The 26,020-nt window shown below is 39.0% G+C and overlaps 1 protein-coding gene across 7 annotated transcripts in view; it reads left to right on the top strand.

The window, feature by feature from the left end:
* The window catches only part of ZC3H13 (zinc finger CCCH-type containing 13), an 88,087-nt gene that overhangs the window by 14,580 nt on the left and 47,487 nt on the right, over nt 1-26,020 (top strand). For all 7 annotated transcript variants that reach the window (XM_066380977.1, XM_066380981.1, XM_066380980.1 and 4 more), the window contains 4 exons: nt 5,403-5,511; nt 20,175-20,314; nt 20,910-21,070; nt 23,515-23,712. In XM_066380977.1, the coding sequence (XP_066237074.1) occupies nt 5,403-5,511; nt 20,175-20,314; nt 20,910-21,070; nt 23,515-23,712 (608 nt within the window). The remainder of the gene's footprint in view (nt 1-5,402; nt 5,512-20,174; nt 20,315-20,909; nt 21,071-23,514; nt 23,713-26,020) is intronic.

Genomic DNA, 26,020 nt, shown 5'->3' with positions numbered 1-26,020 from the left:
GCCCCATAGTACTCCATAGTATATATATACCACAGCTTTTTAATCCACTCGCCCACTGACAGACAATTGGGCTGATTCCAGATCTTCGCTATTTTAAACAATGCTGCCATAAACACGGCTGTGCATTTCTCCATTTGAAACAGTGCTATGGTGTTCTTAGGATATATTCCTAAAAGTGGGATGGCTAGGTCAAAAGGCAGTTCCATTTTTAATTTTTTGAGAAATCTCCATACTGTTTTTCACAGTGGCTGCACCAGTCTGCATTCCCACCAGCAGTGCAGGAGGGTTCCCTTTTCTCCACATCCTCACCAGCACTTATTCTGTGTTGTTTTGTTGATGAGCACCATTCTGACTGGTGTGAGGTGATATCTCATTGTGGTTTTAATTTGCATTTCTCTAATGATTAGTGATGTTGAGCATTTTTTCATCTGCCTATTGGCCATCTGTATGTCCTCTTTGGAGAAGTGTCTATTCATTTCTTTTGCCCATTTTTTATTGGATTTTTTATCTTCCTGATGTTGAGTTTTACAAGTTCTTTATAAATTTTGCTTATTAACCCCTTACCAGACATATTGTCAAATATGTTCTACCATTGTGTGGTTTGTCTTTTTATTCTGTTCATTACTGTCTTTAGCTGTGCAAAAGCTTTTTAGTTTGATATAGTCCCATTTGTTTATCCGGTCTTATTTCATTTGCCCATGGAGATAAATCAGAAAATACATTGCTGTGAGAGATGGCAGAGAGCTTATTGCCTATATTTTCTTCTAAGATGCTTATTTATGGTTTTACAGCTTACATTTAAGTCTTTTATTCATTTTGAGTTTATTTTTGTGAATGGTGTAAGTTGGTGGTCTAGTTTCATTTTTTTGCAGGTAACTGTCCAATTTTCCCAACACCATTTGTTGAAAACGCTGTCTTTACTCCAATGTATGCTCTTACCTCCTATGTCAAATATCAGTTGTCCATAAAGGTGTGGATTTATTTCTGGGTTCTCTGTTCTGTTCCATTGATCTGTATTCCTGTTGGTCTGCCAGTACCAAGCTGTTTTGAGTACAATGGCCTTTTAGTATAACTGAGATCAAGAAGTGTGATATCTCCCACTTTATTCTTCCTTTTCAAGATTGCTGAGGCTTTTGGTGTTCTTTTTTGGTTCCATATAAATTTTTGGAATATGTATTTTATATCTTTGAAGTGTGTCATTGGTATTTTAATTGGTATTGCATTGAATATATAAATTGCTTTGGGTAATATAGACATTTTAATGATGTTTATTCTTCCTATCCATGAACACAGTATATGCTTCCACTTGTTTGTATCTTCCTTGATTTCTTTTATTAATGTATTATAATTTTCTGAGTATAAGTCTTTAATCTCCTTGGTTAAATTTACTCATAGGTACTTTATATTTTTTTGTTGCAATAGTGAAGGGGATTGTTTCCTTAATTCCTCTTTCTGACAGTTCATTGTGGGTATATAAAAATGCCTCTGATTTCTGAGTATTAATTTTATATCCTGCCACCTTGCTGAATTCATTAATCAAATCCAGTAGTTTTTTGACTGAGACTAGAGTTTTCTATATACAATATCATATCATCTGCAAATGATATGATCGTTTACTTCTTCTTTTCCAATTTTGATACCTTTTATTTCTCCTTCTTGTCTGATTGCTGTGGCTAGGACTTCCAGGACTATGTGGAATAAGAGTGGTGAAAGGGGGTACCCCTGCCTTGTTCCTGATCTAAAGGGGATTGCTTTTAATATTTGCCTATTGAGTATGATGTTTTCTGTGGGTTTGTCATAGATAGCCTTTATCATGTTGAGGTATGTTCCCTGTATTCCCACTTTGCTGAGAGTTTTTATCATAATTGGGTGCTGAATTATATCAAATGCTTTTTCTGCATCTATTGAAATTATCATGTGGTTTTTCTCCTTTTGTTTATGTGATGAATCACATTGATTGATTTGCAAATATTGTACCAGCCTTGCCTCCCCAGAATAAATCCCACTTGATCATGGTGTATGATTTTTTTCATATATTGCTGGATCCGGTTTGCTAATATTTTGTTGAGGATTTTAGCATCTAAATTCATCAGGGATATTGGTCTATAATTTTCGTTCTTTGTGTTGTCTTTGCCTGGTTTTGGAATCAGAATTATGCTTGCGTCATAAAAGGAGCTTGGATGTCTTCCTTCCTCTTGAATTTTTTGAAATAGCTTGAGAAGGATAGAAGTTAGTTCTTTTTTGAATATTTGGTAGAATTCACTTGTGAAGCCATCTGGTCCAGGGCTTTTCTTTGTTGGGAGTTTTTTGATAACTGTTTCTATCTCATTTGTTCAATCGGTTTGTTTAGGTTTTCTGATTCTTCCAGATTGTTTTTTAAAAGATTATGTTTCAAGGAATTTGTCCATTTCATCTAGGTTGTATAATTTTTTGGCATACAGTTCTTCATAGTATTTTCTTACATTCCTTTGTATGTATTTCTGTTGTGTCAGTTGTTATTTCTCCACTCTCATTTCTTATTTATTTGAGTCCTCTCTTTTTTTCTTGTAAGTCTGGTTAAAGGTTCATCAATCTTGTTTTCCTTTTTAAAGAACCAGCTCCTAGTTTCATTGATCCTCTGTATAGTTTCTTTAGCCTCTCCATCATTTATTTCTGCTGTGATCTTTATTATTTCCTTCCTTCTACCTCTGGGCTTTACTTGCTGTTCTTTTTCTAGTTTTTTTAGATGCAGAGTTAAGTTGTTTATTTGAGCTTTTTCTAGCTTCTTAAGTTATGCCTGTAATGCTATGAACTTCCCTCTAAGTACTGCTTTTGCTGTGTCCCATAAACTTTGACTTGATGTATGCTCATTATTATTCATTTGTAGGAATTTTTTTTATTTCATCTTTGATCTCATTGTTAACCCATTCGTTATTTAATAACATGCTATTTAGTTTTCAAGTGTCTAAGTATGTTTCAGTTTTTTTGTTGTGGTTGAGTTCTATTTTTATGCCCTTGTGATCAGAGAAAATGCTTGATATGATTTCAATCTTCTTAAATTTGTTGAGACTGCTTTTGTGTCCTAACATGTGGTGTATCCTAGACACTGTCTATCCATGAGCACTTGAAAAGAATGTATGTTCTGCTGCTTTAGGGTGAAAGGTTCTGAAGATATCGATTAAATCCAGTTGATCTAGTGTGTTTTTTAAGTCTGCTGATTCTTTGTTAATTTTCTTTCTTGAGGATCTATCTAGTGATGTTAGTGGGGTATTGAAATCCCTTATTATAGTATTGCTGTTTATCTCGCCTTTTATATCCATCAAAGTCTGCTTTATATATCTAGGTGTTCTTATATTACATGCGTAGATATTTATAATGGTTATATCTTCCTGTTGAATTGCTCACTTTATCATTATGTGGTGAACTTCTTTATCTCTTACTATAGCCTTTATTTTAAAGTCCATTTTGTCTGATAAAAGTATTGCTATCCCAGCTCTTTTTTTCATTTCCATTTGCATGAAATAATTTTTTCTATCCTTTTACCTTCAGTCTATTTGCATCTTTTGTTTTCAGGTGTGTCTCTTGTAGACAGCATATGTATGGGTCCTGTTTTCTTATCCACGTAGCTACACTGTTTTTTGATTGGATTATTTAATTCATTTACATTTAAGGTTATTATTAATATGTAGTTGTTTATTGCCATTTTAGTCTTTGAAGCTATATTCCTCTTTTACTATATTTTTTTCCCCTTTGATCTGTTTACAACAAGCCCCTTAACATTTCTTGCAGCATTGGTTTCATGATGAATTCTTTGAGCTTTTTTTTTGTTTGGGAAGCTTTTTATTTCTCCTTCAATTTTAAACAATAGCCTTGCTGGATAAAGTAGTCTTGGTTGTAGGCTCTTGTTCTGTATTACTTTGAATATTTCTTGCCATTCCCTTCTGGCCTCAAGTGTTTCTGTTGAGAAGTAGGATGTCATCCTTATGGGAGTTCCTTTGTAGGGGATAGTCTTATTTTCTCTAGCATCTTTTAATATTTTCTCTTTATCTCTTAGCTTTGGTATTTTAATTATAGTGTGTCTTGGTGTAGATTTCTTTGGGTTTCTCTTTAATGGAATTCTGTGTGCTTCTTGAACTTGTGTGACTTTTTCCTACATCAATTTAGAGCAGTTTTCAGCTATGATTTGATTGTTCTTTCTCTTCTTCTTCAGGAACCCCTATGATGTGGATATTATTTCTCTTCATGTTGTCACAGAGCTCTCTTAGAGTTTCCTCAGACTTTTTTGAGTCTCTTTTCGTTTTACTACTCTGCTTTCGTGCTTTTGTTTATCATGTCCTCTAACTCGCTGATTCAATCCTCAGCTTCATCCATCCTGCTTTTAATTCCTTCCATTGTGGTCTTCATTTCTGATATTGTATTTGTCATTTCTGACTGATTCTTTTTTTTTATTTCAATGTCTTTTTTTATATTTCCTATCTCTTTATTTAGGTGTTTGTTATGTCCATCTATTGTTGTTCTAAGATATTTGAGCATCCTAACAATCATTATTTTAAACTCTGAATCTGTAATTTGGTTATATCTGACTCACTCAAGTCCTTTTCTGAGGATTTCTCTTGATTCATTTGGGTTGCATTTCTCTGCCTTCCCATTTTGTCTGTGTATAAGAAGGGTGTGGCCACTGGAGTCCAGTGGTAGGGCCTCTGTGTTCCCTAGGTGTGGTCTGTTTGCAGGCCTTCCACCCCCTCTACTGCTGCCTGGGTGATCGGGTATTGGCATTGCCGGGGCCAACCCACTGCGGCTGTCGCTGTGGTTTCTGCCTCTCCTCCACAGGAAGGGCTGTGTTCATATGCCTCGGCTGGCCTCAGCCTTCTCCCCACCCCCACCGGTTGGGCTGCATGCACCATGGGCAGGGCTGCGCACCTATGCTCAGCCACAGGTCTCTGCTTGTTCCCTGGCTTTTTCCCCGCCTCTGCGGGCGGAACTGCACTCACGTGTTGGGCCACAAGCCCTGACTCCACAGGCCAGGCAGGGCTTCTTGCCCACGCTTAGCCACTGGTCTGCAGTTCCCCGGCTTTCACCTTTACCCTGTGGGTGGGATTGCAGGTGGGACCACTCTTGCTCACCTGGCCCACAGCTGGGCTGGACTGCTTTTGTGCACCTCTTCCGCCCCCGCCAACCAAGATTGAGCTCACTCCGGGCCTCAGTCGTGGCCAGCCTGGCTGCTGATGTAGTTTATTGAGTAAAAGAAACAGGTGTTTGTCAGGAGTAGAAGTCTTTTCCAGAACTTTATTTTTATCGAAGAAATTTATTGCAATATTTATCAAGTTGTCATTCACATACAATATAATTCACCCATGCATTAACTACCTCATATAATTTTAGAAAATATAGTAATTGTATGTTTGTATTTATGTACTTTTTAGAAAGAATCTTCAAGGGGGAGACATAGAGAAAAGGAAGACATAAAAATCACCAAGGAGAGAACTCCAGAAAGTGAAGAAGAAATTGTAGAATGGGAAACTAATAGAGATGGTGAGTTTCAAAACTCTTGGCTTATATAGTCACTTTATTTATTATTTGTTTTGCAGACTTTTTGTTGACTCCACTTTTTAGCTGTGATCTTCTTATTAGTTTAGAATGATATGGTTGTCTTGTTTCTGCCTTATTAAGTTATAAGGCAGAAAATGGCATACAGTAGCAAAATAAAGGTAAAGCTGTTTACATTACATTTTTCAACTTCTCCATCCTTTTTTTCTTCTTAGAACTTTATTATACAACTTCAAAGTCCTTTAGAATTTTATGACATTTGTTAATTTTCAGGTCCTCAATATCAAGTTTAAAAATTAAACTTATGTTTGTTGTTTTCCATAAAATATTAAAAGATTAAAAATTTTTAAGGGCCTGGGAAAGTGATTTCCAAGGAATTGTTGAGCTTTATCTTTCAGAAGAGATCCAAATCCACCTGAACAGGCAGTGGCACAATGAATAGAGTGTCGACCTGGGATGCTGAGGACCCAGGTTTGAAACCCTAAGGTCTCTGGCTTGAGTGCAGGCTCATCTGGCTTGAGTGTGGACTCACCATCTTGAGCGAGGGATCATAGACATGACCCCATGGTTGCTGGTTTTGGCCCAAAGGTCACTGGCTTGAAGCCCAAGGTTGTTGGCTTGAACAAGGAGTCACTGGTTAACTGGAGCTCCCCAGTCAAGGCACATATTAAAAACAATCAATGAACAACTCAAATGCTGCAAAAAGAAATTGATGTTTCGCTCTCTCACTTCTTGTTTGTTCCTGTCTGTCTCACAATGAAAAAAGAGAGAGAGAGAGATCCAAATCCAATAGTAATTGAGACCTGGGATTTGTTCCATGAAAAATTATAGCAAAATCATTTTTGAATTATTGTCTTAACAATTAAGTGTTTATTTTCCACACCATGAATGTTTTTCTTCTTTTTTAAAAAAACTTTTTATTAATTTATTTTAACATGAGTTCAAATGTTCCACTCAATATAACTCCCTTACCCCCATAGCCCCCCTTCCCCCTTCCCTTTGGGATTTACTGTCCTGTTATCTGTATCTGTGTGTTATTTATATATAATTTCACTAATCCCTTCACCTTTGCTGATTCCATCCCTTATCCCACTTCCCTCTGACGGCTGTCCCTCTGCTCCCTGTGAACCCGCCTCTGCCTATTCCTTTCCTCAGGTCACTTTGTTCATTAGATTCCACATATAAGTGAGATCATATGATATTTGTCTTTCTCTGCCTGGCTTATTTCACTTAGCATAATAATCTCCAGGTCCATTGATGCCATCATAAAAGGTAAGGTTTCCTTTTCACAGCCGCGTAGTATTCCATTGCATATATGTACTACAGCTTTTTTATCTACTCATCCACTGACGGATACTTGGGCTGTTTCTAGATCTTGGCTATTGTAAACAATGCTGCAATAAACGTGGGAGTGCATATCTTCTTTTGGATCACTGATTTGGTATTCTTAGGATATATTCCTAAAAGTGGGATAGCTGGGTCAAAAGGTAATTTCATTTATTATTTTTTGATAAATTTCCATACTGTTTTTTACAGTGGCTGCACAAGTCTGCATTCCCCCAGCAGTGCAGGAAGGTTCCTTTTTCTCCACACCCTCGCCAGCAGTTGTTATGTGCTGTTTTGTTAATGAGTGCCATTCTGACAGGTGTGAGGTGGTATCTCATTGTGGTTTTAATTTGGATTTCTCTGATGATTAGTGATGTTGAGCATTTTTTCTTCTTTCTTCTTTTTTTTGTATTTTTCTGAAGTTGGAAACTGGGAGGCAGTCAGACAGACTCCCTCATGTGCCCGACTGGGATCCACCCAGCATGCCCACCAGGGGGCAATGCTCTGCCCATCTGGGGCGTTGCTCTGTTGCAACCAGAGTCATTCCAGCGCCTGAGGCAGAGGCCACAGAGCCATCCTCAGCGCCTGGGCCAACTTTGCTCCAGTGGAGCCTTGGCTGTGGGAGGGGAAGAGAGAGACAGAGAGGAAGGAGAGGGGGAGGGGTGGAGAAGCAGATGGGCACTTCTCCTGTGTGCCCTGGCCAAGAATTGAACCCGGGACTCCTGCACGCCAGGCCGACGCTCTACCACTGAGCCAACCGGCCAGGACCGAGCATTTTTTCATGTGCCTCTTGGCCATCTGCATGTCCTCCTTGGAGAAATGTCTGTTCGGTTCCTTTGCCCATTTTTTTTTTCCTTTTTAAACTTTTTATTGATTTTAATTTATTGTGCTTACATATATTCAACTGTCCCACCAAATATATCTCCCTCACCCCCACTCCCGTGTTCCCCTTGACCCCTCCCCCCACCTCTCTCCCCCCTTCCCTTCAGGATTTGCTGTCCTGCTCTTTATAATGCTTTGTTATGTGTATATAATTCACTAATCTCTTTCCCTTCTCTGATCCCATCCTCTTATCCCCTTTCCCTCTGTCCGCTTTCCCTCTGGACCCTTTAATCCAGGGGTCCCTAAACTACGGCCCGTGGGCCGCATGTGGCCCCCTGAGGCCATTTATCCGCCCCCCTCCCCCCCGCACTTCTGGACGGGGCACCTCTTTCATTGGTGATCAGTGAGAGGAGCACAGGATGCATCCTGGAGTACTGTATGTGGCAGCGCCGCAAAGTACTGCGTTGCTCATGTACAGTACTACTTCCTGTGATGGGGGACGCACGCGTCACGGCTCCAGAAGTTCGTCATATCACTTGTTACGGCTAGCAGTGACAAATATGGAACCAGACATTGACCATCTCATTAGCCAAAAGCAGGCCCATAGTTCCCATTGAAATACTGGTCAGTTTGTTGATTTAAATTTACTTGTTCTTTATTTTAAATATTGTATTTGTTCCCATTTTGTTTTTTTACTTTAAGATATATGCAGTGTGCATAGGGATTTGTTCATAATTTTTTTTTATAGTCCGGCCCTCCAACGGATTAAGTTGTTTGAGCTTTTTCTTGCTTCTTAAGAAATGCCTGTAATTCTTTGATCTTTTCCTCTCAGAACTGCTTTTGCTGTGTCCCATAAACTTTGAGGTTTGTAAGTTCATTTTCATTTGTTTCAAAGAAATTTTTTATTTCTTCCTTGATCTCATTGTTAACCCATTCCTTATTTAATAACATGCTATTTAGCCACCAAGATTTTGAGTGTTTTTCAGTTTTTCTATTGAAGATGATTTCTAGTTTCATGCCATTGTGATCAGAGAAGGTGCTTGATATGATTTTAATCTTCTTAAACTTAATTGAGACTTGTTTTGTGTCCTAACATGTGGTCTGATCTAGAGAATGTACCATGTGCACTTGAAAAGAGTGTATATTCTGCTGCTTTAGGGTGAAAGGTTTTGAGGATATCAAATAAGTCCAGTTAATCTACTGTGTAATTTAAGGCAACTGTTTCTTTGTTAATTTTCTGTCAGGAGGATTTATCCATAGTGAATAGATTACAGTGGGGTATTAAAATCCCCTACTCTTATAGTAGTGCTATTGATCTTGCACTTTACTTCCATCAAAATCTGCTTTATATATTTAGGTTCTCCTATATTAGGCTCATAGATTTTTACAATGATTATATCCTCCTGTTGGATTGCTCCCTTTATCATTATGTAGTGACCTTTTTTATCCTTTAATATAGCCTTTGTTTTAAAGTCTATTTTGTCAGATTTAAATATTGCTACCCCAACTTTTTTTTATTTGATATTTGCATGAAATACTTTTTTTCATCCCTTCACTTTCAGTATATGTATATCATTTGTTCTGAGGTGAATCTCTTGTAGACAACATATGTACAGGTCCTGTTTTCTTATCCATGCAGCTACCATATGTCTTTCAATTGGAGCATTTAATCAATGTACATTTAAGGTTATTATTGACATGTACTTATTTATTGCCATTTTGTTCTTTAAATTTACAGTCTTCTTATCTATATATATTTTTCCCTTTGCTCTTTTTATAGCAGACCCCTTAACATTTCTTGCAGCACTGGTTTGGTTGTAATGAATACCTTGAGTGGCTTGTTTTTTTTGTCTGTGAAACTTTTTATTTCTCATTCTAGTTTAAACGATAGCCTTGCTGGATAAAGAAGTCTTGGTTGTAGGTTCTTGTTTTGCATCACTTTGAATATTTCTTTCCAATCTCTTCTGTCCTCAAGTGTTTCTGTTGAGAAGTTGGATGTCATCCTAATGGGGGCTCCTCTGTAGGTAATTAACTGCTTTTCTCTTGCAGCTTTTAGTATTCTATCTTTGTCTTTTAACTTTGATGTTTTAATTATGATGTGTCTTGGTGTAAGCCTCTTTAGGTTACTCTTTAATGGGACTCTCTGTGCTTCTTGAACTTTTGTGACTTTTTCCTTCTGTCAGTTTAGGGAAGTTTTCAGCTATAATTTCTTCAAATAGGTTCTCTATCCCTTGTTCGTTCTCTTTTTCAGAATTCCTATGATGTGGATGTTGTTTCTCTTCATGTTGTCACAGAGCTTTCTTAGAGTTTCCTTTGTCTTTTTGAGCCTCTTTTCTTTTTGCTACTCTGCTTCCATGCTTTTGTTTATCTTGTCCTCTAAATCGCAGATTCAGTCCTCTGCTTCATCCATCCTGCTATTGATTCCTTCTAGTGCAATCTTAATTTCTGCTATTGTGTTTGTCATTTCTGACTGATACTTTTTCATGATTTCAATGTCCTTGTTGATGCTTGCTATCTCTTTATTTAGGTTTTCATTATGTCCATCTATTGTTGCTCCAAAATCCTTAAACATCCTAAAAATCATTGTTTTAAACTCTGCATCTGGTAGTTTGCTTACTTCCATCTCATTCATTTCTTTTTCTTGGGATTCCTTTTGTTGATTTATTTGGGTCGCATTTCTCTGTCTTTCCATTTTTTCATTTGGTATCACTGGGTGAGTTTGAAATTTTTGTGAAGATTGGGCTCGGTGGTATTGACCTGCAGGCCACCTGTTTTCCTTGATCTAGGAATGCCTCTTGAGGGTACTATTATCCCTTTAATTGTATGTATTACATGCAGTTGGTCCTTTTGTGAGTATGGTTATCTCTTCAGGCTGATTGGCTCTAATGGTCAATCTTGATCATGTGTATTACACACTGTGCTTTTTATTCTCCACAGTGTCTAGTGCCTGCTAGGCTCCACCTTTGGACGTGCTGCTTGTTGTGTAGGTAGCTGAGTTTAAGTTTGGTGCTGTCTGTCACCCACTACCAGTTCTGTTGCCTCTAGTTCTTCTTGGGTTGGCGTCAGCGTTGTTTGTAACCTGCTGTGGACTACCTCTCTGCAGCTGCTGCAGTTTTCGCTGTTTGTGTCTGCAGTTTCCATGCCTGGGTAATGTGCAAGGGACCAACCTTTGTATAAGGATCAGCCTAAGAGATGACAGCAGCTCTGTAAAAGCCTCAAGCTCTGTAAGACTTTTCTCCAGTTTTCAGCTACTCCTCTTCTTCTTGCTACTCCCTGGTCTTTACACAGATTCTTCTGTAGTAAGACTGTAGTATGGCCTCAGACTGGCCTTTCCCATCCAACCCCTCTTCAAGTTGCATGCTTGGTGCGTTAGGGCAGCGAGGTTGTGAATACAATGTTAGTTGGACCCCCTATGTCACTGGGCTTTTTTTAGAAGCTTAGTGCGGGGAATGTGGCCCCTACTCCAGAGTTTAATTCCTCAGCCACTGCTGGATACTCAAATTTTATTTCTCCCCAACAAGGGTAGCAGAAGCTTTAGATCGAGTGGGGCAGACAGTCCCCTCTGCAGAAGTTCTTTCTGCTGGTGAGACCCTGGTCTCAAGAGAGAAAGACTGAGAGAGTCCTTTCCTAGGGCTGATTTTGTCCCCCAAGAGGTAGCTAAGCCCCTCAACCAGATCCAACAATAGACTCACAGGGACCGAAACATTAAATATTTTTGCTATAAGTCTCTCTTCCTTTCCTCAATGGAATCTAGCCCCACAGGGCAGGATATCCAGCTCCCAGGCCGGCTGACTGCGAAGCTCCACCCTATTGAATGCATATGAGTTGCTGTGTCACTGCTGATCACAGAGAGTGGAACTCGCCTCAGCTGGCCCAGGTGTGAGGAGCCTTTCCTTAGGATACCACTGTAGCAAGTTTTTAGGTCCTGAACCATTGCTTTCCGCAGCGGGCCCCTGGATGTACCAGCCTGGGACCTCCCTGGCAGGAACCTGGTGCAGACCATTGGGAGACTCTGCCCATGACTGGCCATCAGCAACCTCTTGGAGCTACAAGCAATCCAGAGTTTGTAGCTACCTCTGTTGGGCCCAGGTGTACATGGAAATACCAAACTGCACTGCTAGGGCTTGCTTTTACCCACACTGGCCCTGGGGCAAGGTGCTCTTAAAAGTCCAAGTTCCCCTGAGTCCTGCCTCCTGCAGCCTCTGTCTGCTGGCTGCTTGTTGGGCTCAGCCACTGACAAAACCTCTGCTAGAGTCTAGCACCTGCAGCAATTCAGAGATTAGGAAGGGTGGTGGGTGTGGCTCTGCCCCTCGGCCCCAGGTGTCAGTCTCTCCAGACATTTATCACAGACCTCAGTAGAATGTGGCCACAGGAGTCCGGTGGGTGTGGCCTCAGACCTAGAGGTGTGGTTTGCCCACTCCAGACAGTTTCTACTGAGTCTTCCTTGAGGTGGAAGTACCTGAGTCCTATAGTCGGAAGCATGTGGGGGAACGCTCTGATCTCAACACCAGAAAACTAAGCCACCGATGCGCCCCCTACTTCCTGACTTCCCAGAATAACCTGTCACCATGACAGGTTGGGGAGACTCCTGAGGGCGGAGCAGTTTCTTTTCCCCAGGCTGGTGCTGCACAGAGGGGATGCTCCGCCCAAGAAAGATGGAGACTGCAGAATTGGAGAATGACAGCACAGGGGTTCTGGTGGCCATCCCCCGCAGTATCTCTCCCTGGGCCTCCAACTTTACACTTTCTTCATGCAACTCCGGTCCTCTTAGCTCTCCTTCCAACGGAGCCCTGGGTAAGTGGCTGTGAATGAGATTTTCTCTGTGGGCCCTTTAAGATGGAGTCTGCGTCTCAGAAAGCTTAGTCTATTTCTCGCAGACAGAAACCCTGCTCTTTTCATGGCCAGATGTCTGGACGCCTCTTCTAGGCTCTGGGGCTCTGGGCCTGGGGCTGAGAACCCACACCTCTTCAGGCAACCCTCCCTGCAGTGAGAAGCCCTTCATACCCTCAGCTGCCCCTCTCTTCTGGGAGCGAGGCAGCCCTTTCCGCATCTCTGCTGCTCCTACCAGTCTCAGTGTGGCTTCTTCTGTGATCTTTGGTTATAGAATCCTCTTCCTGTACAAAGTTGGTTTTTCAAAGATGATTGTTCTTAAATTAAGTTGTAATCCACTTTGGTCCTGGGAGGTGGCAGTTGGAACATCCGCTTCCTGCGTCACCATCTTGGACTCTATTTCTGGAATGTTTTTTCTTCTATGACCTTATGGAAGATGAGCACTATTGCCTCACACTACCAGATATAAAAAAAGGGAACTCATTTGTTGAATGTGTTTGGTATGCTGGGCATTTTAATATAATTTTTATAATTACTTCATTAATCTATTAGCTTTGTTACTCTACTTATACATGATATAACCAAAGAGTTTAAGAATTTAAGTAACTTCTCAGCATTAAGTTGAACACTTAGACCAGACATTATAAACTGTCACTTTTGGGCCAGCCATCTCTTCCTGCAAATATGATAATTTATTGGAACACGACCTTACCCATCTGGTCCTGTATTTTTCTGTGGCTGCTGTTGAGCTACCATAGATAAGTTGATTACTTGTGATTGCCAAGAGCATGCAAGCCTAAAACAGTTACTTCTGTAAGTAAGAATAATCTCTGAAAACTTATATAGACTAATACTTGAATCGTACCCTAAATCCCTTTCCAGTAATTTGAGCATCAGTACTTTTTAAGGAAATTAATTTCATCACAGCATTGTTTATTGAAGAGTTGCTTCTAAGAAATATGAAACTTCCCTATGATTCTTTCATTGAGATTTCATAAACCAATCTAATATCTCTTAGAAAATTGTTGTAAATGCAGCTATAATGTTCCATTGTGATTACTTAGTTAATACTATATATATATTAAAATAAAATACTATAAATCTTGACTGTTCAAGATTGGATAGGTAACTTTTTCTAAATACTAAGGAATTAACTCCTAACATATCCAACATTTTTTCTTCTCATTTATATTATTTTTGGATTTTAAAAAAATCTGAAATGTACTGGAATCTGTAAAATTAAATATTTCTCTATTTTTTTTACAATAACACACGCTTTTATTATTGAAAATTTAAGAGGCTTACAGAAACCTAAATCCGTTTTCTCCATGTATTTATAGTAGTTCTTTCATAACATCTCCTTAAATCTCTAATCCTTTCATTTGTCCTGCTTACTACAGTGTGTCTGTCAAGTCATGGTGCACTTTTGACCGGTCACAGGAAAGCAACAAAAGATGATAGAAATGTGAAATCTGCACCAAAATAAAGGAAAACCCTCCTCGTTTCTGTAGGATGATGTGGCAGCATGTGCGCATGCGCAGATGATGACGTAACACTGTGTATATAGTGGAGCAGTCCATGGCCATGCCAGTCGAGATGTGGACGGTACAGAGGAAAGTTCAGTGTGTTCTGTGGCTCGCTAAATTTGAATCCATGACCAAAGTGCAACATGAATATTGGCGCATTTATAATGAAGCGCCACCACATAGGAATAACATTACTCGGTGGGATAAGCAGTTGAAGGAAACGGGTAGTTTGGAGGAGAAACCCCGTTCTGGTAGGCCATCAGTTAGTGATGAGTCTGTAGAGGCCATACGGGATAGCTACCTAAGGAGCCCTAAAAAATCTGCATGAGCCCACATCGAACTGCACTGAATAGGTATGAAACTGGGAGAGTTTTCCTTTTATTTGGTGCAGACTTCACATTTCTATTGTCTTTTGTTGCTTTCCTATGACTGGTCAAAAGTGCACCATGACTTTACGGACACACTGTATTTACAACATAGAGGTGATAGAACTCTTCATCCACAAGCTCCCTCAACTACCTGTTGCTGCAACTTACAAACCAGTTTTGTACTTACACCTTAACAATTTTCCCCTTTTGTTCTGTGTAAGAGTCCTTTTCTCCTGCTGTATAAGGTTATATTGCCCTGTAATCTGGATCTGACTTCTTCCCACCTTTGCAATCTTACTTATTTACTGTGCATTCTCTTTTATATCTTTAACATTGATCTTGGCACATTTTCTTTTTCTCCGTGTTACTCTTAGCCATCATCACCTTGCTTGTCCCTACTTTGCAACTAGATTTTTTAAAGAATTCTATACCTTACCATCTCTACTTTTTTCACCTCCTCCTTATCCAGTTTTCTGACCCATGTCTTCACTAAAATTGTTCTTCAAGGTCCCTAATAACCCCCTCTTTGCTAAATAAATGGAGACATTCTTGCCTCCATCTTCTGTAACCTTTTCTGTACCACATGACACATCTGAGAGCCTCTGTCGTCTTAAAAAACTTTTTCCCTTGTCTTCCCTCTGTCACTCTTCAGGTCTTCTGTCTTCCTGTTTAAACCCTTTGGTTTTATATAGAGACTCTTTCTATTCTGCTTCACCCTTACCTGTTGATTGCCAATACTTTATTCTAGACTATCATGTAAAAAAATATACTAAACAAGAATCTTCTCTGTATTCTTTTAAAGGGTGAGTAAATATATATGATAGTAGTGGCTTCACTTACAAAGTATTCACATGACTATTTATGTTTTCTCTTGATTGGAACTGGCAGGTTTTGAAAATTGTGTACTTTTATAGTTTAAAGGTATCTGTCTGAAGGAATATTGAAGCATGTATTTAGACAATTGCTTCTATCCCTAGATGGTGACACTGAACTGGTTTCATAAACTTACCTTCTGCATTTTCAATCTAAATAGCTGTTCAAAGTAAATATCATTTTTAGCTAAATGTGGAAGAAATTGGTTTGTACTAGTATATCTAAAATTTTTTTGGTCTTAGGACACTTTTCATTCTCTTTAAGGACCCCCACACAGCACTGGTCTCTGCATTATCTGTTTCAATAATTACTATATTAGAAATGAAATCTGAGAAGTTTTAAAACTATTTATCAGTTGATTTTACAGTGGAAGTAATAAACCCAACATAAAATTTTATGCAAAATAACTGCTTTGCAAAGCAAAAGTAAAAATTATGAAGTGTTGGCATGTTTTACATGTTTCTCAAATCTTTTTAATGTCTACTCAAGAATGTGGAGGAAGTTAACGCTGTGATTGCCTTTCCTTGTGACCACATCAACATTGTAACTAAATTATAGAACATTCAGTCTTGAGAACCATCTGCAGACTAGCTGAACAGTGGTCTTATATCTAAGGATATAAAGAAGAAGCCATGTTGAGACTGGTAGGAGGGGCAGAGATGCAAAACAGGCTGGCCCCACACCTACATGTGGTGGCTGAGAATTGGGAAGGGTATCTCAGCTGCAGAGGAGTCCAAGTTATGTGCCACCAGAGACTCTTCCAGCAGTGGGTAGCCAGACTTGATCGGGTGATCAACTACAGTCTTCCTTAAAAACTAAAAGGTTTGCCAACCCCAGGTAGGTGGTAGCTGGACTTGGTGTGCCCTGTCCCTCTTGCTGAGTGGCCCCAGTATTGGCACTGGTGCCAAATGTTAATGTACATTTACCTGGTGAACACCACTTGCCACACACCCTGGTGACTTCCTGAGACTGTATTACCCAACTCATGTACAGCCCAAGACTTTCAGTGGCTTGGCTGTATGGGCAGCTGGCAGGTGGCAGTAGGCCTCAGGTGTGCCCTATGCATTTTGTTGAGTGGCCCCAGGCTTGGTACTGGTGGCAGTCAGTCTTGGTTAGCGGTGTGGCCTAACCAACATGGCTCTAGGCCCAACACAATCAGCTTCCAACTGCGGATTGTTTTGTAGCCCTGGGGGTTATGGATAGCAGCTGACATTGGCCTGTACCAGAACCACACCCAAGATGTCCCAAAACCAACACATCTGGTGACCAGCTTCAGACCACAACAGAGCACCACCTAATATTTTACACAAGTAGCACAAGCAAAGGGTGATCTTTGTAGGCACCAGAGCCTTGCGGGGTGAATCATGCTCCCTGGGAAGAGCCACCACACAGCAGCTTACACACTGCGGTCATGGTCTGCTCACAGCCAGTTAGCCTGAGGGTCAGCCCTCTCCCCTGTTGTGCCAGCAGCAGTCAAGGCTCAACTGTAATAGGAGGGTGCATTACAATTTACACAAGGGACACTCCTGGAACATCTGGCTCGGGTGATCAGGGAGACTGCCATTGGGCCTCAAAGGTTACCTATTATATAAGGCTACCCTGACAAGTTTGGGAGACAGCAGATCTACCTAATATATAGAAGCAAATATAGGCAGTCAAAATGAGAATACAAAGAAACATGTCCAAATAAAAAAATAGGGAAAAAATCCAGAAAAGAAACTAAACAAAATAGAGGCAAGCAGTCAATCAGACTGCTTATAAGGGTACTCAGTGAATTAGGGAAATAGACAAACTCAGTGAGAACTTCAACAAAGATAATAGGCATTAAAAGTATAGAAATGGTAAAAAAAAAAAAAAAAAGTCATAAACAATATAATGGCTGAAATGAAAAATACACTAGGAGGAATTCAGTAGATTAGATGAAGCAGAGGATCAAATCAGCGATTTGTAAGACAAAGTAACAGAACACCAATCAGAATAGCAAAGAGAAAAAGCAAATTTTAAAAAATGAGGAGTTTAAAAGGGCCTCTGGGACACTTAACATTCACATCACAGGGGTCCCAGATGGAGAAGAGAGAGCAAGATATTGAGACCCTATTGAAGAAATAATGACTGACAACTGCTCTAACTTGGCAAAAGAAATATATGTAGAAGTCTAAGAATCCCAAACAAAGGTGAATCCAAAGAGGTCCATATCAAGACACATCTGATTAAAATGCCAAAGGTAATAAAATGAAGAGAGAATGTTAAAAGGAAGAGAAAGGTAGTTTGTTACATACAAAAGACTGTTAGGTATGTTCTCAACAGAAACATAGCAGTCCAGAGGGAACTGGTACAAAATATTCTAAGTGATGAAAGGCAAGAACCTATAACCAAGGCTACCGTACTCAGAAAGGCTACCATTTAAAATTGAAGGACAGGTAAGAGCTACCTAGATAAGGAAAAGCTAAAGGAGTTTCACCACCAAACCAGTATTATAAAAAATATGTAAAAATATTAAGAAGGGGAAGGGGAAAAAAGGACTATAAATATGAATAATAAAATGGCAATAACTATACCTGTCATTCATTTTAAATGTAAATACATTAAATGCTCCAATCAAAGGTGTAGGGAAGCTGAATGAATAAGACAATAGAAGTCATACATATGCTATCTATAAGAGACTAACTTCAGATCTCTAGTTTGAAAGTAAAGGGATGGAAAAAGATATTTCATGCAAATGGAAACAAAAAAGCTGGGGTAACAGTGCTTATTCAGATAAGACAAAAGGATATTTTGTAATGATAAAATGATCAATGCAATAGGCTACAACCCTTGTAACTTATCTACCCAACATAGGAGCATCTGAATATATAAAGCAAATATAGACAGTCATAAAGGGAGAGATTGACCATAACAGAGTCATAGTAGAAGACTAACACCCCAGTGAAACCAGTAGATAATCTTCCAGTCAGAAAATCAACATGGAAACAACAACCTTAAAAGACACATTAGACCAGATGGATTTAATTTATATTTTTATACCATTTCACCTCAAAGCAGAAGACTTATATTCATTTTAAGTGCATATGGAACATTCTTCCAAAATAGACCACATGTCCACAAAATAAGTCTCAATAAATTTAAGATTGAAAGCATATTAAGCATGTTTTTTGACAATGGTATGACACTAGAAACCGATTACAAGAATAAAAACTGAAAAACAAACATGGAGGACATACACATGGTCAGTCAACATGAAAATATCCTCAATGTCCTCATTAATCATCTGAGAAATGCAAATTTAAACCACAGTGAAATACCACACACCTGTTATAATGGCGGCTATCATCAATAAATCAACAGTTAACACGTGTTGTAGAGGATGTAGAGAAAAGAAAGCGTTTGTTCAGTGTTGCTGGGATTGCAAATTGGTGCAGCCACTATGGAAAACATTATGAAGAATCCTCAGAAATTAAAAATAGAAATACCTTATGACCTGTAATTCTACTTTTGGAATTGAAAGCACTAATTAGAAATGATATATGTATCCCTGTATTCATTGCAGCATCAATTAAAATAGCCAAGATATGGAAGCAACCTATCAATGAACTGAATAAAGAAGATGTGGCACATATATTATATATCCTATGGAATACTACTCAGCCATAAGAAAAGATGAAATAACTGCACAAAGTCATGTGTTAGAAGTCGATGAAATTCCCACCTACCTCCAGGTTTCTTGGCACTTATAGCAAATGAGGGTGAGACGTTGTGTGGCAGTGCCAGTCCCCACTGAAAACTTCTGTGTATTAAAATGCAGTAACTGCACACTAGTTTTTTTTCTCCCTTACCCCACTTCATTTTCTTTTCAGTGGAAGAGATAAATGGAAATAGAGACACAGTATCAGATCCACTGAGAAGATGGACAGTTTTAATCTAAGGAACTAGTACAAATCACTTTTAATGAAAATGATACATATCCTGCAGAAATAAGCTCATGTACAGATTAGTATTAGAATTACTTCATTATGTTTAGTTAAAAATCAGTTATGTTACTAATAAAAACAAAACTATGGTAGCAATGTTGTTCACCTAATATAACCTTTTAGTACTAACAAACTTTAAGAAAATCAAGGAGGTAATGATTCATATGATATGCAGCATGTAGTATTGAAGACTTTGGTATCTTTAAAGCTTAGAATTTATAGCTTAGTGTTTTAATTTATATTTTAAAAACCCATCCTCTAACCAAAAGTTCAACCCCTAACAACCCAGAATTACTCCCAGAAAACCCAGGAACTTCAAAAAATATTTCGCTTTTAATAAGTCAGCTGTATTGATTTCAATCCTTTATAGAAACAGATTTTATCTTTTATTTTTTTTATTTTATTTTTTACAGAGACAGAGTCAGAGAGAGGGACGGATAGGGGCATAGGGGCAGACAGACAGGAAGGAAGAGATAGAGATAGAGAGAGAGATGAAAAGCATCAATTCTTCCTTGTGGCTCCTTAGTTGTTCATTGATTGCTTTCTCATATGTGCCTTGACCAGGTGCACCAGCACAGCAGGTGACCCCTTGCTCAAGCCAGCAACCTTGAGCTTCAAGCCAATGACCATTGGGCTCAAGCTAGCGACCATGGGGTCATGTCTGTGATTCCACGTTGAAGCCAGTGACCCCACACTCAAGCTGATGAGCCTGCGCTCAAGCCAGCGACCTCAGGGTTTTGAACCTGGGTCCTTCGTGTCCCAGTCCAACTCTCTGTCCACTGCGCCACTATCTGGTCAGGTTCTTTTATCTTTTGGAAGTATGTTAATCTAATAAAAGGCTGTACTGTTTTGATTTATATAAAAATTAGTTGAAGAGTTATTTTTTAAATAAATAACGATTGTTTCTGACAAGTAATAGGATTTTTATTTTAAAGATTCTGACAATGGAGATATTAATTATGATTATGTTCATGAACTGTCATTGGAAATGAAGCGTCAGAAGATACAGAGGGAATTAATGAAGCTGGAACAAGAAAACATGGAGAAGAGAGAAGAAATTATTATTAAAAAGGAGGTATGCTATTTATTGAAATATGTTAATTAACATCAGGGTGGATGTTGATCAGAGAACTTATTAGCTGCTTGCTACATCTTAAACTGTACTAGAATTTGATACATTGTTCAACTTGATGTATATCAGTTATTTCGTATGTATGTGTTAAACATTTAATCTTCAAATTACTATATTAGATAAATAGGAAATGATTTTCCTGTTGAACAGGTGAACAATACTGTAGTTCAGTTGCCTAGAGTCACCAGCTAATATAAAATGATTGTTGAGTATATGTATGACTATTGTTTAGGACCATGCTATTTTTAAAATACTTGTTTCATTTCCAGAGAATAGAGAGAGAGGTAATTTATTTTAATATAATTTGTGATCTTTTTGAGAAGATTTTGAAATTTTATAACTTTTTTTTTGGTTTCAGTGTTATGTAGGTTAAAAGCACAGGCTTAGAAGTCAGACTACTATCAATGTATGGCTATCATAATAATACGTAATATTTCATCTAAATTTTAGTATGATTTTAAAACATGCTTTGTTGCCTAATTATTACAACCATGATTGAGAGAGTTCCTGAATTGACTTACTGAATTTTTTTTTAAAGGTTTCACCAGAAGTGGTTAGATCAAAGCTATCTCCATCACCTTCAGTAAGAAAGTCTAGCAAATCTCCAAAGCGGAAGTCAAGCCCTAAGTCATCGTCTTCAACTAACAAGAAGGACAGAAAGACAGCTGCAGTATCTTCTCCATTGCTGGACCAACAGAGGTAATAAGTAGGGTGCTGAATAGTGCCAGAGGGATACAGCTTTTTCTGAAGTAATATTCAAAAGAATTGGTAAATTATATGAGTACTTTTAATACATTCAGCATTTAATGTAAGCTTCCTTCTTAATGTGCGAAATGTTTCAATTCAAAAGTAATAGAACAATAAAACAAATGTCTATTATATCTACATATGCTTCAGACCTTTTTCATTATTATTTATTTATTATTATTATTATTATTTGTATTTTTCCAAAGTGGGAAGCAAGGAGGCAGTGAGACAGACTCCCACATGCGCCCAACCAGGATCCACCTGGCTTGCCCACTAGGGGACGATGCTCTGCCCATCTGGTGTGTTGCTCGGGTGTTACAACTGGAGCCATTCTAACACCTGAGGTGAAGGCCATGGAGCCATCCTCAGCGCCCGGGCCAACTCTGCTCCAATGGAGCCTTGGCTGCAGGAGGGGAAGAGAGACAGAGAGAAAGGAGAGAGGGAAAGGTGGAGAAGCAGATAGGCGCTTCTCCTGTGTGCCCTAGCCAGGAATCAAACCTAGGACTTTCACACACCGGGCCGATGCTCTACCACTGAGCTAACTGGCCAGGGCTAGACCTTTTATTTTTTAAAAAATAAAACATAACATGCATTTTCTGTTTTTCTCTTTTGAATTTGGTTTTTGTAATGCTTGTACATGTGTCTGTAATTTTATGATATGTATTATTTTGTAATATATATAATAGTATTTTTATCTATTTAATCGTAATACCAGATATATTGTATCTTTGCTTCTGCAACATTTTTACTTAACATTTTTTACATTTATCTGTATTGATATATGTGGCCTTAGCTTCTTTAGTGTTTGTACTATTTATTAATTCACTTTGTGGAACATTTAAGTTGTTTCTAGTTTTTAGCTATTAGAAATTATGTACAATGGGCCCTGGCCCTGGCCGGTTGGCTCAGTGGATAGAACATTAGTCTGGACTATGGACGTCCCCGGTTCAATTCCTGGTCAGAACACACAGGAGAAGCAACCATCTACTTATCCCCCTCCCCTCCCCTTCCTTTCTCTCCCCTTCCCTTTCTGCAGCCACTGGCTCTACTGGTTCATGCATGGCCCTGGATGCTGAAGATTGCTCCCTTGGAGCACATTAGTCTCAGACACTAAAAATAGCTTGGGACTTGAGCATCAGCCCAGATGCGGTTGCTGGGTGGATCCTGGTCAGGGCTCAGGCATTTCTGCCTCACTGTCTTCCCTACTCTCACCTTAAAAATGAAGAAAAAGGATGAGCTATACTCAAAATAATTCTAGGTAGATTAAATGTGAAAGACAAATTTCTAGAATTTTATAAGACTAGCTTTGTAATTTAAGAATTGTAAAAGATTTCTTAAGACTCAAAGATTTGGCCCTGGCCGGTTGGCTCAGTGGTAGAGCGTCAGCCTGGCATGCAGGAGTCCCAGGTTCGATTGCCGGCCCGGGCACAGAGGAGAGGCGCCCATCTGCTTCTCCACCCCTCCCCCTCTCCTTCCTCTCTGTCTCTCTCTTCCCCTCCCGCAGCCAAGACTCCACTGGAGCAGTTTGCCCGGGTGCTGAGGATGGCTCTGTGGCCTCTGCCTCAGGCGCTAGAATGGCTCTGATTGTGGCAGAGCGACGCCCCAAGATGAGCAGAGCATCGCCCCCTGGTGGGCATGCCCGGTGGATCCCGGTCGGGCGCATGCGGGAGTCTGACTGCCTCCCCGTTTCCAGCTTCGGAAAAATACAAAAAAAAAAAAAAAAAAGACTCAAAGATTTAAATGAATATTTACTAACAATGCTTAGGATTTCATTTATAAATGATGTAATTGTGTGTTCTTTGTAATGATTAAAACATGGAAGCCACCTAAAAACTTATCAGTATGAAATTGTTTAAAGAAATGGAACATATCTACACAAGGAAGTTTATACAATCTGTAGTAATTATCGAAATCTACATTTTGTTATAGAAAGATACTCGTTATATTTAATACAAAAAAAAACAAACCCTTACAAAACATAATAGTATTGTGTGTGGCAGGGAGGGAAAAGTGTGAACATGTATCCAGGGTGTTAACAATAATTGTCCTTGAGTAATGGAATTGCAGGTGATTTTTACTTTCTTCATCTACTTTTCTATATATAAAAACACATATTGTTTTATTTTATATTATTTCCTTTCCTGAAAGAATCTCTTTATACACCATCTCTATTTTAGACCCCTACCCTGTAAGTTTTTTACTAAGTACTGTTAATGAAATAAGCAACAAGTAAATTATTATTTTGCTCATTTTTTTTCTAGACATTGATTACTAGTATAAAAAATAAAGGCAAATTATTAAAAGGAATGCTACCATTTTTAAATGTGCTTTGTTAAAAGCAAGTCTATTAGACCTTTCAAAAGCAGACCTCTAATGATCACTTGTGTTACCTTCAGGAATTCAAAAAGCAGCCAAAGTAAAAAGAAAGGACCTCGCACTCCTAGTCCGCCCCCTCCTATACAGGAAGATATTGCTCTGGGGAAAAAATTTAAAGAAAAATATAAAGTAAAAGACAGGATAGAGGAAAAACCAAGAGATGGGAAAGACAGAGGACGGGATTTTGAAAGACAAAGAGAAAAAAGAGACAAGCCCAGGTAAGTAAGTAGGATCTATGTTTTTAACAATCTTACTTTTATAGAATCTAAAATACTTACTTTTCAGAAGTTTTTTAGGTATTAGTATAAAGGATTTTTTTAGTGTATTTAATAGTTCCCATTTTTTTTTTTTGTTTTTTTTGTTTTGTTTTTTTTTGTTTTTTTTGTTGTTTTTTTTTTTACAGAGGCAGAGATAGACAGGGACAGACAGACAGGAACGGAGAGAGATGAGAAGCATCAATCATCAGTTTCTCGTTGCGCGTTGCGACTTCTTAGTTGTTCATTGATTGCTTTCTCACATGTGCCTTGACCGCGGGCCTTCAGCAGACCAAGTAACCCACTGCTGGAGCCAGCGACCTTGGGTCCAAGCTGGTGAGCTCTTTGCTCAAGCCAGATGAGCCCGCGCTCAAGCTGGCGACCTCGGGGTCTCGAACCTGGGTCCTTCCGCATCCCAGTCCGACGCTCTATCCACTGCGCCATCACCTGGTCAGGCTAATAGTTCCCATATTGAGTTTTAGATAATTCAGTAAACATTAATTTAAAATTTGGTATTATTATTAAAAAAAACAATTTCCAATCTTCATTTTGAAGTGTACAGTTTTAATCTTGCAAATCTGAAACTGTAGACTCCTTAAACAACTCCCTTCCCCCTCCCCTTTGCCCCAGTCCTCATCTGCTAGTAACCACCACCATTCTACTTTTGTTTCTATGAATCTGACCACATTATATGCCTCATAAGTGGAATCATTTTGTCTTTTTGTGACTAGCTTATTTCATTTAGCATATTGTCTTAAGGGCTCATCCATGTTGACGTGTGTGGCAGGATTGCCTTCCTTTTTAAAGCAGTGTGATATTTCATTGTCTGAATATACCACATTTGTTTGTCCATTCATTTGTCAGTGGACGTATGGGTTGCTTCTACCTCTTGGCTATTGTGAATAGTCCTTTTATGAACATGGGTGTGTAGTACATTGATTGATTTTTCTGATTCATAAAATTTATCGCCTGACCAGGCGGTGGCGCAGTGGATAGAGCGTCGGACTGGGATGCAGAGGACCCAGGTTCGAGACCCCAAGGTTGCCAGCTTGAGCACGGGCTCATCTGGCTTGAGCAAAAAGCTCACCAGCTTGGACCCAAGGTTGCTGGCTCGAGCAAGGGGTTACTTGGTCTGCTGAAGGCCTGTGGTCAAGGCACATATGAGAAAGCAATCAATGAACAACTAAGGTGTTGCAATGAGAAACTGATGATTGATGCTTCTCATCTCTCTCCGTTCCTGTCTGTCCCTATCTATCCCTCTCTCTGACTCTCTCTCTCTGTCCCTGTAAAAAAAAAAAAAAAATTATGAATCAGATTACAGATTTAATAGGGATGTTTTATCCTTGTTAACTTTCTAAATTTGTTTTTAAATTTTCTCATGAAATAAATATTTTCTTAAAAAAACTTAAGTCTTTAGAGGCATCTCAGTCTGTCTTCTGTTTGAGTTACAGTGTAATGTAAAATGTACAAGCCTTGAATTTGCACAAACAGAAACTTTGTCTTGGCTCTTCTACTATAGTTACTTGATGTGAGAGACCCTGAATAAGTTACTTGTTTTCTCTGAGCCTCTCTTCAACTGTAAAATAGACACGACACTGCCTCATAGGGCTGAGGTGAGGATTGAATGAGATAAAACTTTAAAAAATTAGCAAAGTGCTCAATAAATATATTCTTTATCTTTCTACTTTTGTAATAAATTACAATGTAGTAATATTTAAACATGCTTTTCAGTTTGCAGGTATTTGCTTAAACTAATACTTAGTTGAATTTAGCCATAAAATTACTTTGTTTTTCTAACTTTCCTACTTCTTTTTCTAACTGATACTTAATGCAGTATCATTTAGATTTAGAATCAGCTGTTAGAAATAGGACTTGTGCCCAAACTTTGCTGCACATTGGAATCATCTGAGAGTCTTTAAATGTCTTAATACTTAATTCCAATCCCCAGGTACCTGACTTATTTAGTATGGGGTCCTTGGTGTCCAAATTTCTAAAAGCTCCCTGGGAGATTCTAGTGTTCATTAAAGATTGGAATTGTAAGAAAGACGGCATTCGAACATCAGCTGTGCAGGCTTTATTAGAGGGGAAAGACCTGCCCGGGCACTTCTCAGGGAAGAAGGGCCCCAAAAACAGACTGAGGTAAAACTTTATAGGGTTGGGGATAGCCTCGAGCAAGGGTGTGCAGGTATGTTCAGCTTTCTGGAATACTCTCCTTTGGGGTGATTGACCAGCTTCCTGGAATTCCTTTGTCCCAGGGGCGATTGTCCGGTAA

This window comes from Saccopteryx leptura, chromosome 4, assembly GCF_036850995.1.
Source record: "Saccopteryx leptura isolate mSacLep1 chromosome 4, mSacLep1_pri_phased_curated, whole genome shotgun sequence".
Lineage (NCBI taxonomy): Eukaryota > Metazoa > Chordata > Mammalia > Chiroptera > Emballonuridae > Saccopteryx > Saccopteryx leptura.
This window is presented reverse-complemented; position numbering and strand designations above follow the sequence as displayed.